The sequence below is a fragment of the Geotrypetes seraphini genome, chromosome 7 (assembly GCF_902459505.1).
Source record: "Geotrypetes seraphini chromosome 7, aGeoSer1.1, whole genome shotgun sequence".
In the NCBI taxonomy this organism is placed as follows: Eukaryota; Metazoa; Chordata; class Amphibia; order Gymnophiona; family Dermophiidae; genus Geotrypetes; species Geotrypetes seraphini.
This window is the reverse complement of record NC_047090.1, coordinates 123,103,400-123,118,666: the sequence shown is the minus strand read 5'-3', so window position 1 is coordinate 123,118,666 and position 15,267 is coordinate 123,103,400. Positions and strand designations below refer to the sequence as shown.

The 15,267-nt window shown below is 45.4% G+C and overlaps 1 protein-coding gene across 3 annotated transcripts in view; it reads left to right on the top strand.

Moving 5' to 3' along the window:
- The first annotated feature begins 3,668 nt into the window (after positions 1 to 3,668).
- The window catches only part of BUB1B (BUB1 mitotic checkpoint serine/threonine kinase B), a 287,868-nt gene continuing 276,269 nt past the window's right edge, over positions 3,669 to 15,267 (top strand). For 2 of the 3 annotated variants that reach the window (XM_033953065.1, XM_033953063.1), the window contains exons 1-2: positions 3,669 to 3,851; positions 14,570 to 14,726. In XM_033953065.1, the coding sequence (XP_033808956.1) occupies positions 14,587 to 14,726 (140 nt within the window). In that variant the 5' untranslated portion in view covers positions 3,669 to 3,851; positions 14,570 to 14,586. The remainder of the gene's footprint in view (positions 3,852 to 14,569; positions 14,727 to 15,267) is intronic. The other variant, XM_033953064.1, reaches the window with a different exon arrangement.

The window sequence follows — 15,267 nt, the reverse complement described above, 5'->3', positions numbered from 1 at the left end:
AACTCATACTGTGCCTATATTGTATTAAATGTCTTATCCATATTTGTAGTCCTTACTCCAGCTATTGTATTGCTAACTTAAATTATGTATGTAAAATTGTAACCTGTTTTGGGCTCTTTTGGGAGGATGGGCTTAAAAACTGAATAAATAAGTAAATAAATTTCTTAAAGCAACAGTTCACTTTTGATGGGCCATGCCAGGTTTCATGGATGATGTCACCCCACATGTGAAAATATTTGCTTGCTGTCCCTGAATAACACCTTTTACCGGTAAGTAACTGTGCTTTTCAGGCCCTTCTTAAAATGCTCTAGATTTGATAAAGTTAAATTACTCCCTAATGCATTACACATACACAACTTTAGACCAGAAACATAACAAATCAAGTTACAATATTCTTCTAATATAACTACATGAGAGGAGGGGACTTCTAACAATGCTGCAGTACTTAATCTCAATGATCTTGGTGGCTGATAAATCTTCAGCATGGAAGCAATTACCACAGAGTCATATCCTTTCAAAATCTTAAAAACTAACAATAAAATCTTGAACTTAATCTGTATTTCAATGGGTAACCAGTGTAAACTCTTTAAAACTGGTGTTATTTGCATAGTTCTTTAACATCCTACAATAGATCTAGCAACAGACTTTTGGGTCATCTAAAGTGCTTTCATCAAATTCATAGGTATCCCAATCAACAATCAAAACTTGACATATCACTGTTCTATAATCTCTTTTTAATAAATATTATTTTAATCTTCATATCTTTCTAAATTAAAAAAAAATAAAAAAAAATTAAATACCTGATCCCTCATGGTTAACCTTCTATCCAATATTACTTCCAAAGTACACATCTGACCTACCACAGAAATGGATTTCCTGTCTACTACAAAATTAGATGGAATATCCATTGATGGATAACCTGCTTGAACTATAACTTTAGTCTTTTTAAAATTTAATTTCAAATGTTCCCAGAGATCCATTGTCTAATAGATTGTAGACATACTCTTAAGAAATCAAATGTCAATTGATCTGTCTCTATTAATTAAAAACTGAATATAATGAGCATAAAGTCTGTTGAAGTCCTCCTAAACAACCTAATAATCTACATAGGCAGCATAAAAATGTTGAGCCTCGCGGAACTCCAAAACCACAATCAATAATAGTGGATCTCTTTCCATCTTGACTCACAAAACATTTCCTTCATGACAAAAATAAAGCAAATCATCCAAGTGCAAACTCTCTAAGACAGGAGTGTCAAACTCAATCACATAAGGGGCCGAAATCTAAAACACAGGCTAAGTCATGGGCCAAATTTTTTATTAAGATACTTAGGGGTCCTTTTATTAATGTACGCCGGCTCTGTGATGTAAACAAAATAAATTAAAAAAAGACTTTTCTTCTTTCTTTAGGTCCTAGTTCACGCTTGCTGTCTAACACCAGCTCTGGCAGGATACACATTTCAAATCTTACATACTGTAATCACAAAACAGAAAATAAAATTATTTTTTCTACCTTTTATTGTCTGGTCATTATTCAAATCATGTTGGTCCCAGGCTTTGGTTGTCTTTTAATAACTCGCTTGCCAGGGTCTCCTTCTTTCTCTGTGCTAACCATCCATCTTCCATCTCTGTCCTCCCCTTCCATTTCCCCTCCCTCCCCTGGAGGTCTGGCATCTTTCCTTTTTTCATTTCCATCCCTGCAGCTGCAGCGATGGACCCCCACCATCTCCAGATCCACCATCTCTCCTTTTCTCAACTACCCTTTCATCCAGCATCTCTCCCTCCTTCCCCACCACCCCAGGGTCCACCATCTCTCCCTTTTTCTTCCCAACTACCCTCCTATCCAGTATCTCTATCCTCCCTCCACACCATCCCTTGTGTCCAACTTCTCTCCCTTTCTGTTTCTTCCCTCCCTTCATCCCATTGTCCACCATCTCTCTCCCTCTCCTCTATTTTTAGACCCATTATTTCTTCCCCTCCTCCTTCCCTCTCTCCGTGTACTTCTACACCAGGGCCCGCCGCTGCCACACCCTTCCAAAGGCCTGCATGTTTTCCCCCTTCTTTACACCAGGGCCCACCTTCTTTCTAGTAAGGCTTCTGGGCTGGCACCTGGACCTTCCTTTCCTGCAGTTGTTGTGGCAGCGGCAATGGCGGGGGTGGGCGGGAAGCAACAGTGGATGGCGGACCAGGTGGGGGGAGCAGAAGAATTGGTTATAGGCCAGGCTTCGGAGGGAGGGCAGCAGACAGACAGGCAGCTGGCTTCGTCACGGCAGGGAGGGAGGGAGGTAGGCTGGCTGGCTTTGGGGGTGGGGGGTAGGACAAAGGCTGGAAGCCTGTGAGGGGGACATAGGAAGGAGGGATGGATGAAGGAAGGAGGCATAGAAAGGGAGGGGGATGTAAGCAGATTAGAAAGACTAGAGAGAGAAAGGCCTGAACTAAAGGGGAAAGACAGGAGGAAGATGCAGGACTATGGGAGGTGCAGACAGAGGGGGAGAGACTCTGAGGAAGAACAGGGAAATGCAAGATCATACTAGAGGAAGGAGAGAGAGGGAGACCTGGAACAAAAGTACAAAGGAGAACTGACAGTGGATCTGGGGAGGGTAACAAAGGGAAAAGAGAGAGAGACCTGGACCCAAAGGGGATGGGGCTGGGGCTGGATTGTGAAAGAAATGTTGAATGAGAAAGAAAGAAAGAAAGAAAGCAAGAAAGCAGTCAGAAGGAAGTGTAACCAGACTCATGAAATCACCAGACAACAAAGGTAGAAAAAAGGATTTTATTTTCAATTTAGTGATCAAAATGTGTCTGTTCTGAGAATTTATATCTGCTGTCTATTTTTCTAGTTACTGAGGTGACATTACATATTTTAAAGTCATCTGCCTTGACATCTTTGAAACCCCCCGAAACTCATAAATGATAATTAACATTTTCTCTGTGTACAGTGTGCTTTGTGTATTTTTTAAATTTTATGTTTACCATTATGAATTAATAAGATATTGTGTTTACATGAAAATAAATGGAAGAAATTGGGGGTGGGGCTAATGCGGGATTGGGGACAGGACTGAAAATTAATCGATGTTCCTTTTTGATGAAAAAAATAAATGGTCACCTTATGTACACCCCTGAGTGAACGCCTTCAAAAAGGTGATAAAATACATCTTAATAAATAAAATAAAAGATTTCCCTAAAAGATTTTGTAAAGTTCCATTCACCTCATTTTCACTTGTATAAAATCTCCTAATGCCTCTGGTTTTGATTCAGGGAGATTTAATTCCACTATCGTTTCAATCATTGGGGAGTAATCATTACCTATAGTACCACGTTTAAAATGGGATAACGACTTTGGGGTTTCCTGTCTTCCCTGTGTAGGGTGGGGGGGATTTGCTAGCTAGAGAAATCTGTATTGACTAAACGTAAAACTCTTTTGCACTTGATGGAATATCATCTGAAAATATTAAATAAAATGGTTGAGAAAAAAGGAATATCATGAGTCCTCGACAGACGACTGTCAAAAAACTAATACATAGTGATTTTCTAGGTCATCGTATTTGCCCAATCCGAATATCAGATATATTACAGGACGTCTATAGGGAAACCGTATTTATTAATCTGTCTCTGACTCTGGCAGATCCTGTCACCAACTTCTACATAGAAAGCAAGAACGTTAAGAAACTACTACTCCCATGATGCTTCACGTTAGCGTCACGACGTCTTTTAGCCAATGAGAGGGGACTGTTGAGGCGCACCAGCGCCAATGTGGCGTTCGGCGGTTGGAGTTTGAAACGGGTTTGTGTGTGGATTGACGGTGGTTCTGTGGAGAGCGGGACATCTGGCGTGTTCGGCTACACAGGTTCGGTAAGTGAGCGCTGAGGGAAAAAGCAGGGAGCTGGAGAAAGCAGAGGTATAAATTAGCGGTGTAGACTGTTGTTTATCCTTGCGGCTCAGTATTTCAATCAGTTCTGGTATTCCTAACCCTGAGAAACAAAGGTGAGGATTCAGAAGAATGACAAGATCTATTCTGTCTGTCCATGCATACTACTTATTAAATTCTACTAGTCTCTTCCTCTCCCTTAGAGGGTCTCTGCCCAGAGGCGATGCATAAGTAACGGGAGGCCTTAGGTCAGGGGTGTCAAAGTCCCTCCTCGAGGGGTCCAATTCAGTCGGGTTTTAGGATTTCCCCAATGAACATGCATGAGATCTATTTGCATGCACTGCTTTCATTGTATGCTAATAGATCGCATGCATATTCATTAGGGAAATCCTGAAAACCCAACTGGATTGCAACCCTCGAGGAGGGACTTTGACACCCCTGCCTTAGGTGAATTTTCAGCCTTATCACTCTTCCTGCTCTCCCCTCAGTCAAGTATCCTGACCCTAGCCTGCAGTCCTCCACTCCAGATTTTAATAATTACTTAAGACCATGGGTGTCAAACTCAGGCCCGCAGGCCAAATTCCTCTCTTCCTTCCTTTCCTCCATCCCTTTGTCCACCATCTCTCTCATAGCTTCCTAGTCTCAACTTCAAAGTAGCCTGCAGAGGATCGCAGGTTGGCTGTAGCGAACCTAGCAGGCTGCCGTTGAACTCTGCAGCATATTCCCTTTGCTGCGGTCCTGTATGTCAGAGGAGGGGTTGGACTGTGGCAGAGGGAACGTTCTGCGGAGGCCGACGGCAGCCTGCTAGGTGATCCTCTGCAGGCTGCTTTGAGGGTGAACCTGGGAAGCCGGAGGACACTAAAAAGAAGGGGGAAAACATGCCGGGTGGGGGGGGGGGTGTAGTGGCGGCGGCTCTGGTGTAGAAGTACACGGAAGGAGAGGTCCAAAGAGATGTGCATATGTTGGACTGAGGAGGGGAAGACATAATGGGTCTAAAACAGAGGAGAGGGAGAGAGATGGTGGACAGAGGGATGGCGGGAGGGAAGGAACAGACAGGGAGAGAAGTTGGACTCAAAGGATGGTGTATATAGATACTGGAAAGGAGGGTAGTTGGGAAGAGAAAGAGAGAGATGGGGACCCTGGGGTGGTGGGGAAGGAGGGAGATATACTGGATGAAAGGGTAGTTGAGAAAAGGAGAGATGGTGAATCTGGGGATGGTAGGGTCCATCGCTGCAGCTGTGGCGATGGAGATGAAGATGAAAAAAAGGAAAGATGCCAGACCTCCGGGGGAGGGAGGGGAAACGGAAGGAGAGGACAGAGATGGAAGATGGATGGTTAGCATGGAGAAAGAAGAAAATGACAAATAGGCAGGAGACACTGTCAAGTGAGTTATCAGAAGACAACCAAAGCCTGGGACCAACATAATTTGAATAATGATCAGCCAACAAAAGGTAGAAAAAAATAATTCTATTTTCTGTTTTGTGATTGCAATATGTCAGATTTGAAATGTGTATCCTGCCAGAGCTGTTGTTAGACAGCAAGCGTGAACTAGGTCCTAGAAGAGAGAGGAAGTCTTTTTTATTTATTTTGTTTTCATCACAGAGTTGGCATGGGGTTGGAGAGGTTATAACTCTATACTACTACTGTGTTTCCCCGAAATTAAGACAGTGCCTTAATTTTGGGCCCTTAAAGCACACTGGATCTTATTTTCCGGGTATGTACATGATCATCTCTCCCTTCCTCTCCTTCACTCCAATTCTTCCTCTTTCCTTTCTCTCCCACACATGTGCAGCATCTTTCCTCCACATGCAGCAGAACCTTTGCCCAGCTTTTATACTTCTCTCCCTCCTATCCCTTGTGCAGCAGAACTCTTGAGCACCCCGTTGCCTACAAGCAAGCCCTACATACTGGTACCTCCCTCCAAATCTGTGTCGGGCAGGCAGCACTTTAATCAGGCTGCTTTGGCCTTATCCACCAGTGAATTCCCTATTCCGCGTCACTGATGATGTCATCAGTAACACGGCAGAGAGAATTCACTGGCATACAAGGCTGAAGCAGCCTGTTTAGAGTGCTGCCGGCTCGACACTGATTTGGAGGGAAGTACCAGTATGTAGGGCTCGATCGCGGTCAGCAGTTTGGATGGGAGGGAAGGATGGCTGGGAGAGGGGAAGCGCTGTCGGCGAATCCCGACTAGGGCTTATTTTTTGGGGTAGGGCTTATTTTCGGGAAAACATGATAAGACTAAGGGGTCCTTTTATTAAGGTGCGCATTTAGCATGAGTTAATCTTTAGTGCATGCTAAATTGGTTAGCGTACCTTAATAAAAGAACCCCTAAATATCTTAATAAAAAAATTTGGCCTGCGACTTAGTCTATATTTTAGATTTCGGCTCCTTATGTGATTGAGTTTGACACCCCTGCTTTAGATCATTATGAGTTCTGTTCTCTCCTGGTTTTCTTCCTATCTCTCCTATTGCACTTTCAGTGTATGCTATGGTGGATCCTCCTCTTTTGCTATCCCACTATTATACTCCATCTGTCCTGGGACCTCTCATTATCCCAGGACAAGCAGGCAGCATATTCCCACACATGGGTGACGTCACCGACGGAGCCCCGCAGCGGACAGCCTCGAAAGCATCTTGCTTGAAGATCTCGAGCTTTCGATTGCTGCATCGCGCATGCGCGCGTGCCTTCCCGCCCAAACTAGGGGGCGCATCTCCTGAGAGGATCCTCAGTTCAACGTTTTCCGCGGAGCCGAGAAGACTTGTCGACTTGGTTCCCGTAGCGTTGTGCCTTCTCTTCACCGCGGCTGAGTACTCTTTATTGTTTTCGGTCGCTGTGTTCGTAATTCTATTTCTACTTATATTTTATTTAAAAAAAAAAAAAAAAAAAAAAAGATACATCTTTTGGTTTTTCTTTAGCGTCGGGTTTGAAGATTGAGGCCTAGGCCTCTCTTCTCCGTTCTCGACACGGACTTTGTCCTATCTATGTCCCGGCCTGTTACCGGGTTTAAAAGGTGTTATCAGTGTGGTAGAACTATTTCCATCACTGATCCACATAGTCGGTGTATGATCTGTCTTGGGTCGACTCATCGCCCCGAAGATTGTATTCGCTGCCTCACTCTTCAACCTCGTGCTTTTAAACGTCGCTGCGACAGATTTTTGGAGCTTTTTCCTCGTATGGAGCCTGAAAAAGCTGTGGCCTCGGTCGAGGCATCTGTTAAATCCTCGACTCCGGGACCAACCTCGAGTACTAAAACCTCGACCTCGCCTCCTCGACAGGCCTCGGCCTCGAAGACCTCCGGGTCCTCGGCCTCGAAGGCCTCGACGATGTCCTCGAAGCCTGGATTGGGGGGTAAGTCTCCTGCTTCCTTTTCAGGTACCATCTCTAAGAAGCCGACAGAGTCTACCTCCATTCAGCCTGGGGCCCCAGGTTTGACTCCGTCTTCCAGACCTTCAAAACGTGCTTCCAAGTCCAGGGAATACTCTCGATCGAGGTCGCCCTCCTTGGAACGCACGAGACCTCCTGTGACTCCGAGTCCTTTGGTCTCCGTCCCCATGTTTGAGGATATGCTGAAGTCAATTCTGACTACGCAAATTTCCTCAATAGTGGCTCAGTTGGTACCGGTCTCGACTCTGTCTGCGCAACACCAGCCTGAGCATAAATCGGCACCCTCTCGGCGATCTCCTCGTCGCAGGTCTCGATCCAGGGTTTCCTCGTCAGACTCCTCGTCTGAACATGGAGCTAAACAAGCATTACCTCGATCGAAGCACAGGTCTCGATCTTCGAAGCTTACCTCTACAAAGAGCTCGAAGCATTCTGATATTACTTCTAAAGCTCATACTACCATTGCCTCTTCAATATCGTCGAGGCATTCGAGGTCGAGGACACCACCTTCGAGGCATTTGTCTCGAGAAAAATCTCCTCTTACTAAACCTCGTACTCCGCGCACTTCTCCGACTCGGAGCCTTAAGCGGAAACATTCAGCCACTCCTCCTCTGACAGGCAGTGGAACATCTTCCATCACTTTACATCTTGAATCTGAGCCTCTATCTCAGTATTCACGCGAGGCTTCTCCATCTTTTTCAGTGACACATCGTTCTCGTTCTCTTTCTCCTGAGGAAGCCTCGACCTCGAAGTCTGCTTCTTTTGCTAAATTTGTCTTCGACATGGGACAGGCTCTTAATATTGATTTACATTCTGATTCAAAATACACGCCTGAATACCTTGCGGATATGGAACTTTCTCATCCTCCTAAGGAGACTTTACGTCTACCCATGACACCGGTGCTGAAGCAGACGTTTCTACGTAACATGGAGACTCCTTATTCTGTGACAGCTATTCCATCGAAGCTGGAGTCTAGGTATCGTACTGTTCCATGTAAAGGGTTTGAGAAATCCCAACTTTCTCATCAATCCCTAGTGGTGGAATCTTCCCTGAAGAAGGCTCACCCATCTAAGGTGTCTGCAACAGTTCCACCAGGACGCGAAGGGCGTACTATGGACAAGTTTGGGCGCAGACTTTATCAAAATTCTATGATGACAAATAGAATTTTGAATTATAACTATGTCTTTACTTCATATTTTAATCATTTTTTGAAGCAGTTGTCATCTTTTTGCCCAGACTGGCCCAAAGAACGCCTTTCTGAATATAAAAACATTATTCAATCTCTGTCTCAGTTACGTCTATTCATGTTGCAAGCATCTTATGATGCTTTTGAGCTATCCTCCAGAGTCTCGGCATTTGCAGTGGCTATGAGACGTCTTGCATGGCTCAGGATTGTAGATATGGATCCCAACTTACAAGATCGTTTAGCAAACCTGCCGTGTCAAGGTTCTGAGCTCTTTGATGACTCTATTGAAGCAGCTACTAAAAGGCTTTCTGAGCATGAGCGTTCCTTCGCCTCTTTGATTCGTCCGAAACCAAAACCTTCTCTGACTAGAGCTTACAGACCTCCAGCTCGTCGTTACCCCATGAAGTCCACACCGGCTTTTTCTAGGCCTCCACCTAGACGGCCACAACAACAACGTCCTCAAAAGCCTCAGACACCTGCTCCAACCAAAACAGCTCCGTCTTTTTGACGGTCCAGTGATGAGCATTCCAACCTCTTTGCATCCAAATTCCTCCCTACCAATCGGAGGTCGTCTTTCCCTTTTTTCATCTGTCTGGGAAACCATTACATCGGACCTTTGGGTCCTTACGATCATCCGAGAGGGATACTCTCTGCGCCTGCTTCAGGTGCCTCCAGATCACCCTCCAAGAGAGTGTCTTTCCAGTTCCTCGCAACTCCCTCTTCTTCTTCGGGAGGCTCGAGCTCTTCTTCACCTTCGAGCAGTGGAGGAAATTCCTCCTCCCGAACGCAACCAGGGGTTTTATTCCAGATATTTCCTGGTTCCAAAGAAGACGGGGGATTTGCGACCCATTCTGGATCTACGAGCTCTCAACAAATTTCTAGTCAAAGAAAAATTTTGCATGCTTTCTCTCCCGATCCTGTACTCCCTCATGGATCAAGGGGATTGGATGTGCTCACTGGATCTCAAAGAGGCTTATACTCACATTCCTATTCATCCAAATTTTCGCAAATATCTCAGGTTCAAGGTGGGGAACCTTCACCTTCAATACAAGGTTCTTCCATTTGGCCTAGCAACCTCTCCTCGGGTCTTCACCAAGTGTCTGGTTGTGGTAGCCGCGGCTCTTCGAGCCCAGGGATTGCAAGTTTTTCCTTACCTCGACGATTGGCTTATAAAAGCCCCTTCTCGTTCAGGGGTTACGCAAGCGACCCTTCAGACTATTTCTTTTCTTCAAAGTCTGGGGTTTCATATCAACTTCCCAAAATCTCACTTAGTTCCAACTCAATCGATTCAATTTATTGGGGCGGTGTTGGATTCCATCCGCATGAGAGCTTTTCTTCCTCTCAATCGACAGAATACTCTCTTAAACCTTTGTCATCATGTAACTTCCCTATCAACTATCAGAGCGCGTCAAATGATGGTCCTTCTCGGTCACATGGCATCTACAGTACATGTGACTCCTTTAGCAAGACTACATCTTCGCATCCCTCAGTGGACTCTGGCATCCCAATGGCAGCAAGCTCTAGATCCTCCTTCTCGCCATATAACGGTGACGCCTTCTTTAAAGAAGTCTCTCCGCTGGTGGATGCTCTCTTCAAATCTTTCCAGAGGTTTGCTGTTTCACCATCTTCCTCATCAGAAAGTTCTCACAACAGATTCGTCCGAGTACGCATGGGGAGCCCACGTAGATGGTCTCCGTACGCAAGGATTATGGACGGCCACAGATCGTCGATGTCATATCAATCTGTTGGAACTCAGAGCGATATTTCTGGCTCTCAAAGCTTTTCTTCACATCCTTCACGACCAAGTAGTCCTTGTTCGGACGGACAATCAAGTAGCAATGTATTATGTCAACAAACAGGGGGGAACGGGTTCCCATCCTCTGTGTCAGGAAGCTCTGAAGTTGTGGCATTGGGCGATTTCACACAACATCTTTCTTCGAGCCGTTTATATTCAGGGTATTCAGAATTGCCTTGCAGACAAATTGAGTCGTCTGCTTCAACCTCACGAATGGACGATCAACTCCCCCACACTTCGTCAAGTATTCAACCGATGGGGGACTCCTCGGGTGGATCTTTTTGCGTCACCCAACAACTTCAAACTTCCTCTGTTTTGTTCCCGCATCTTCTCCCCTCTTCGTCTCGAGGCGGATGCGTTTCTACTAGACTGGAGGAATCAGTTCCTTTACGCCTTTCCTCCTTTTCCTCTGATTCTCAAAACTCTTGTCAAATTGAAGTCGGATCATGCCACAATGATTCTCATAGCTCCTCGGTGGCCCCGACAACATTGGTTCTCTCTTCTTCTGCAACTCAGCATCAAGGAACCTCTTCTTCTGCCAGTTTTTCCTTCTCTGCTCACTCAGAGTCAGGGATCCTTACTTCATCCAAACCTGCAGTCTCTTCATTTGACAGCATGGTTCCTTTCCACCTGATGGATTCTGCTGAATTTTCTCAGTCTGTTCAGGATGTTTTTCTGGCTTCCAGAAAACCGTCAACTCGTCAATGTTATAGTCAAAAGTGGACCAGATTTTCTTCTTGGTGTTCCACTCATAATCTTCAGCCAACTTCTTCTTCTTTGGCTTCTGTTTTGGATTATTTACTTCATCTATCCCAGTCGGGTCTCCAATCCACATCTATTAGAGTTCATCTTAGTGCAATTGCTGCTTTTCATCAGCCTTTAGAGGGGAAATCACTCTCGGCACATCCTCTAGTTTCTCGTTTTATGAAAGGTCTTTTTAATCTCCATCCACCGATCAAACCTCCCCCTGTGGTATGGGATCTTAATGTGGTCTTGGCTCAACTGATGAAACCTCCTTTTGAACCTATTGACTTGGCTCATTTTCGATATCTTACTTGGAAAACTGTTTTCTTGATTGCTCTCACTTCAGCTCGTCGAGTTAGTGAGTTACAAGCTTTGGTTTCGGATCCACCTTTTACTGTTTTTCACCATGACAAGGTGGTACTCCGTACACATCCCAAATTCTTACCTAAGGTAGTTTCTGATTTTCATATCAATCAGTCTATTGTTCTACCCGTATTTTTTCCTAAGCCACATTCTCACCCTGGTGAGGCGGCTTTGCATACTTTGGATTGTAAACGTACGTTGGCTTTCTATCTTCAACGTACTCAACCTCACAGAAGTTCTCCTCAACTTTTTATTTCTTTTGATCCAAATAGATTGGGTCATCCCGTTTCGAAGCGTACTATCTCCAACTGGTTGGCTGCGTGTATTTCTTTCTGTTATGCTCAGGCTGGTCTTCCTCTACAGAGTCGAGTAACGGGCCATAAAGTCAGGGCTATGGCGGCTTCGGTTGCTTTCCTCAGATCAACTCCTATTGAGGAAATTTGTAAAGCTGCCACTTGGTCCTCGGTTCACACTTTTACTTCTCATTATTGTCTGGATACTTTATCCAGGAGGGATGGCCATTTTGGCCAATCTGTGTTACAGAATCTTTTTTCTTAAATTGCCAACTTCCCTCCTCCCTTTTGATTTAGCTTGGAGGTCACCCATGTGTGGGAATATGCTGCCTGCTTGTCCTGGGATAAAGCACAGTTACTTACCGTAACAGGTGTTATCCAGGGACAGCAGGCAGATATTCCCACAACCCTCCCACCTCCCCTGGTTGGCTTCTTAGCTTGGTATCTGAACTGAGGATCCTCTCAGGAGATGCGCCCCCTAGTTTGGGCGGGAAGGCACGCGCGCATGCGCGATGCAGCAATCGAAAGCTCGAGATCTTCAAGCAAGATGCTTTCGAGGCTGTCCGCTGCGGGGCTCCGTCGGTGACGTCACCCATGTGTGGGAATATCTGCCTGCTGTCCCTGGATAACACCTGTTACGGTAAGTAACTGTGCTTTTTCTCCCTCTATATCTGCTCCCTCTGTGCACTGATCTTCTTCTATGGTTTTCAGTATCACTTGTATGCTGATGACTCCCAGATCTACCTCTCCACACCAGATATCTGTACAGGAATCCAGGCTCATGTCTCAGCCTGCCTGTCTGACATTGCTGCCTGGATGTCTCACTGTCACCTAAAATTGAATATGGCTAAGACCGAGCTTCTTATCTTTACACCTAAACCCATTTCCTCCCTCCCCCTGTTCTCTATATTTATAGACCAGTGTTTCTTAACACGAGGTATGGGTAAGGCAGCCGCTTGTTTGGGGGGGGGGGGGGGGTTTATGCGCCGCCATGAATATTGCCTGCCCACTTCCTGCGATCCCTCCTTCCTGCTGGCCCCTGTCCATCAAAACCAACCTAACCCCAACTTTTCTAAGCTGGATCTGACCAGCTGTATTTAAAAAAAACTTTGGGCAGCCAGTGGTGCAACGAAACCAGCCTCCTGCCATTTGCTTGCCCACCCTGGAAGTGTTCTTTCTGCAGCCTATGCAGAAAGCTGCAGAAAGAACACTTCTGGGGCACTGACAGGTGGCGGGAGGCAGGCTTCGTTCCCAATTCCACCACCTACCAGTTCTCTGCCACTGTATTTTAAAATTTTTGGGCAGCCGGAGGCGCAACTAAACCAGTCTCCCACCATCTGCCTGCCCTGGAAGTATTCTTTCTGCAGCATTCTGCCTACTCAGAACACTGCCGAGGAAGGCAGACGGCGGGAGGCTGTTTTTGTTGCGCCTCCAACTGTCTGAAGATTTTTAAATACAGCGGTGGGGAGCTGGTAGGTGGGGGCATCAGGAACTGGGAAGAGGTTGGATCCAGCAGAGAGAAGTGGGGGCTGGAGTTGGGAATAAGGGAAAGACAGATGCGTGGGTTGGGGGCTAGGAAGGGAGGGAAAGAGAGATGCTGCCAGTGGGTGAGGGAACAAGAAAAGAGAATTGTTGGATATAGATGTGGAGTGAGAGGGAAAGACATGGTGCACATGGGGAAAGGAAGAGAGGAAAATTGGGCATAGAGAGAGAGAGAGGAAATGCATGGGGAGAGAAGGATGAAAGGGAGAAATGGATATGGTGGCACAGAGGGACAGATTGAAGGGGATGCAAGGTAGAGGAATATTCGACAAGGTGATGGAGGGAGAGATGTTGCATGGTGCTGGAGAGGGATGATAGAAAGAGAAATGGGCATGGGGGCGTGGTGGATAGTGGTGAAAAATGCTGCTCATGCTCCAGGGGATGAGAGAGGGAGAGATGTTGTTGGATGTGGCAGTAGAGGGGGTGGGAGAGATGCCTGGATCTCTCAAGACAAATGGGCATAGAGAGAGGGAGACATGTTGCCAATAGGGGTGGAGGAGAGAGGAAGAAGTTGTACTCATGGAAGGTCAGAGAGAGATGTTGGTTGGAGAAGGGAATGAAGTCCGGAGGAGAGAAAGCATGCAGGAGGCAGAAATAAATAAATATTGGATGCAAAGTTTAAGTTTAAGTTTAAATTTATTAGGATTTTATATACCGCCTATCAAGGTTATCTAAGCGGTTTTTACAATCAGGTACTCAAGCATTTTCCCTCTCTGTCCCGGTGGGCTCACAATCTATCTAACGTACCTGGGGCTATGGAGGATTAAGTGACTTGCCCAGGGTCACAAGGAGCAGTGCGGGGTTTGAACCCACAACCCCAGGGTGCTGAGGCTGTAGATCCAACCACTGCACCACACACTCCTCCTCCAAAGTCAGAAGGAATTGCAACCGGAGACTGATGAAATCACTAGATAAAGATAGGAAAAGTGATTTTATTTTCAATTTAGTGATTAAAATATGTCAGTTTTGAGAATTTATATCTGCTTTCTGTTTTGCACTATATTTGTCTATTTTTCTATAGTTGTTACTGAGGTGACATTGCATATTTTAAAGTCATCTGCCTTGACCTCTTTGAAAAATCCCCAAATATAAATGATAATAACATTTTCTCTGCATACAGTGTGTTTTTGTGTTTTGTTTTGTTTTAATTTTGTGGTCATTATTATGTATTAATATGATTATATTGTGTGTATATGAAAAATGAATGGAAGAAATTGCATTAGTACTATTATGGGGTGGGGTCTGGGATGGAGCTTGGGCGGGGTACTCAGTTGATATTTGTTAGACTTAAGAGGTACTTGGCTTGAAAAAGTTGAGAAACACTGGAGCTCTTGAGAAGCAACCCAGCTTAAATTGTGTCAGAAGCAGTAATGTACACATTGTCTTTATTACAGGTTAAACAAAAGCTACCATGGCACAAGGAGGTGATGAATGGGAGCTAAGTAAAGAAAATGTGCAGCCTCTAAGGCAGGGCAGAGTCATGTCTACTCTGCAGGACGTGTTGACTCGACAGGAAAATGCCAGCCACCTGGCTATGCAGCAGCAGAAGCAGTAAGGAGAAAGTTTAGCTATTGAGCATTTCATCAGGAAGTGCTACAGGAAAACTGAATAAAAACCCACTAATGCTCAAATTACTCTTTCCAGTGCAATAGAGATGGAATGCTGAACCAAGTCTTTTGTCTGCTCCTGAAAGTCCATTGCAGCAGATACTGATCACTGCTTTCAGCACCTCCACCTCCTCCCTTCTCTTTGCTGCCCCCACTCAGTTATTTCTTCTGCAAGCAAGCCTAGAGGAGCAACTTTGATCTGCTCAGTCTAATTTTTTTTTTTTTGGTATGTTTTTGCAGTTTTTTCGCTAGACTTTGTGTTCCAGTACAGCTTTGGTGACTGCCTAGCCTGCTTGAGAGGAGCAGACTTTGGTCTGCAGCTGACAGGTGGATCTTGTGGGGATCTGCTCAGCCAGTCTGCATAAACTGTGGAGCTTGGGATTGCTTCTACTGTTTGCTCACTCCTTGACTTGATCAGGAGGGCTAGTGCAGGCTGTACTGATACCAATTGTGTTTATTTGGAGCACGCACAATGTTGGCTGCGT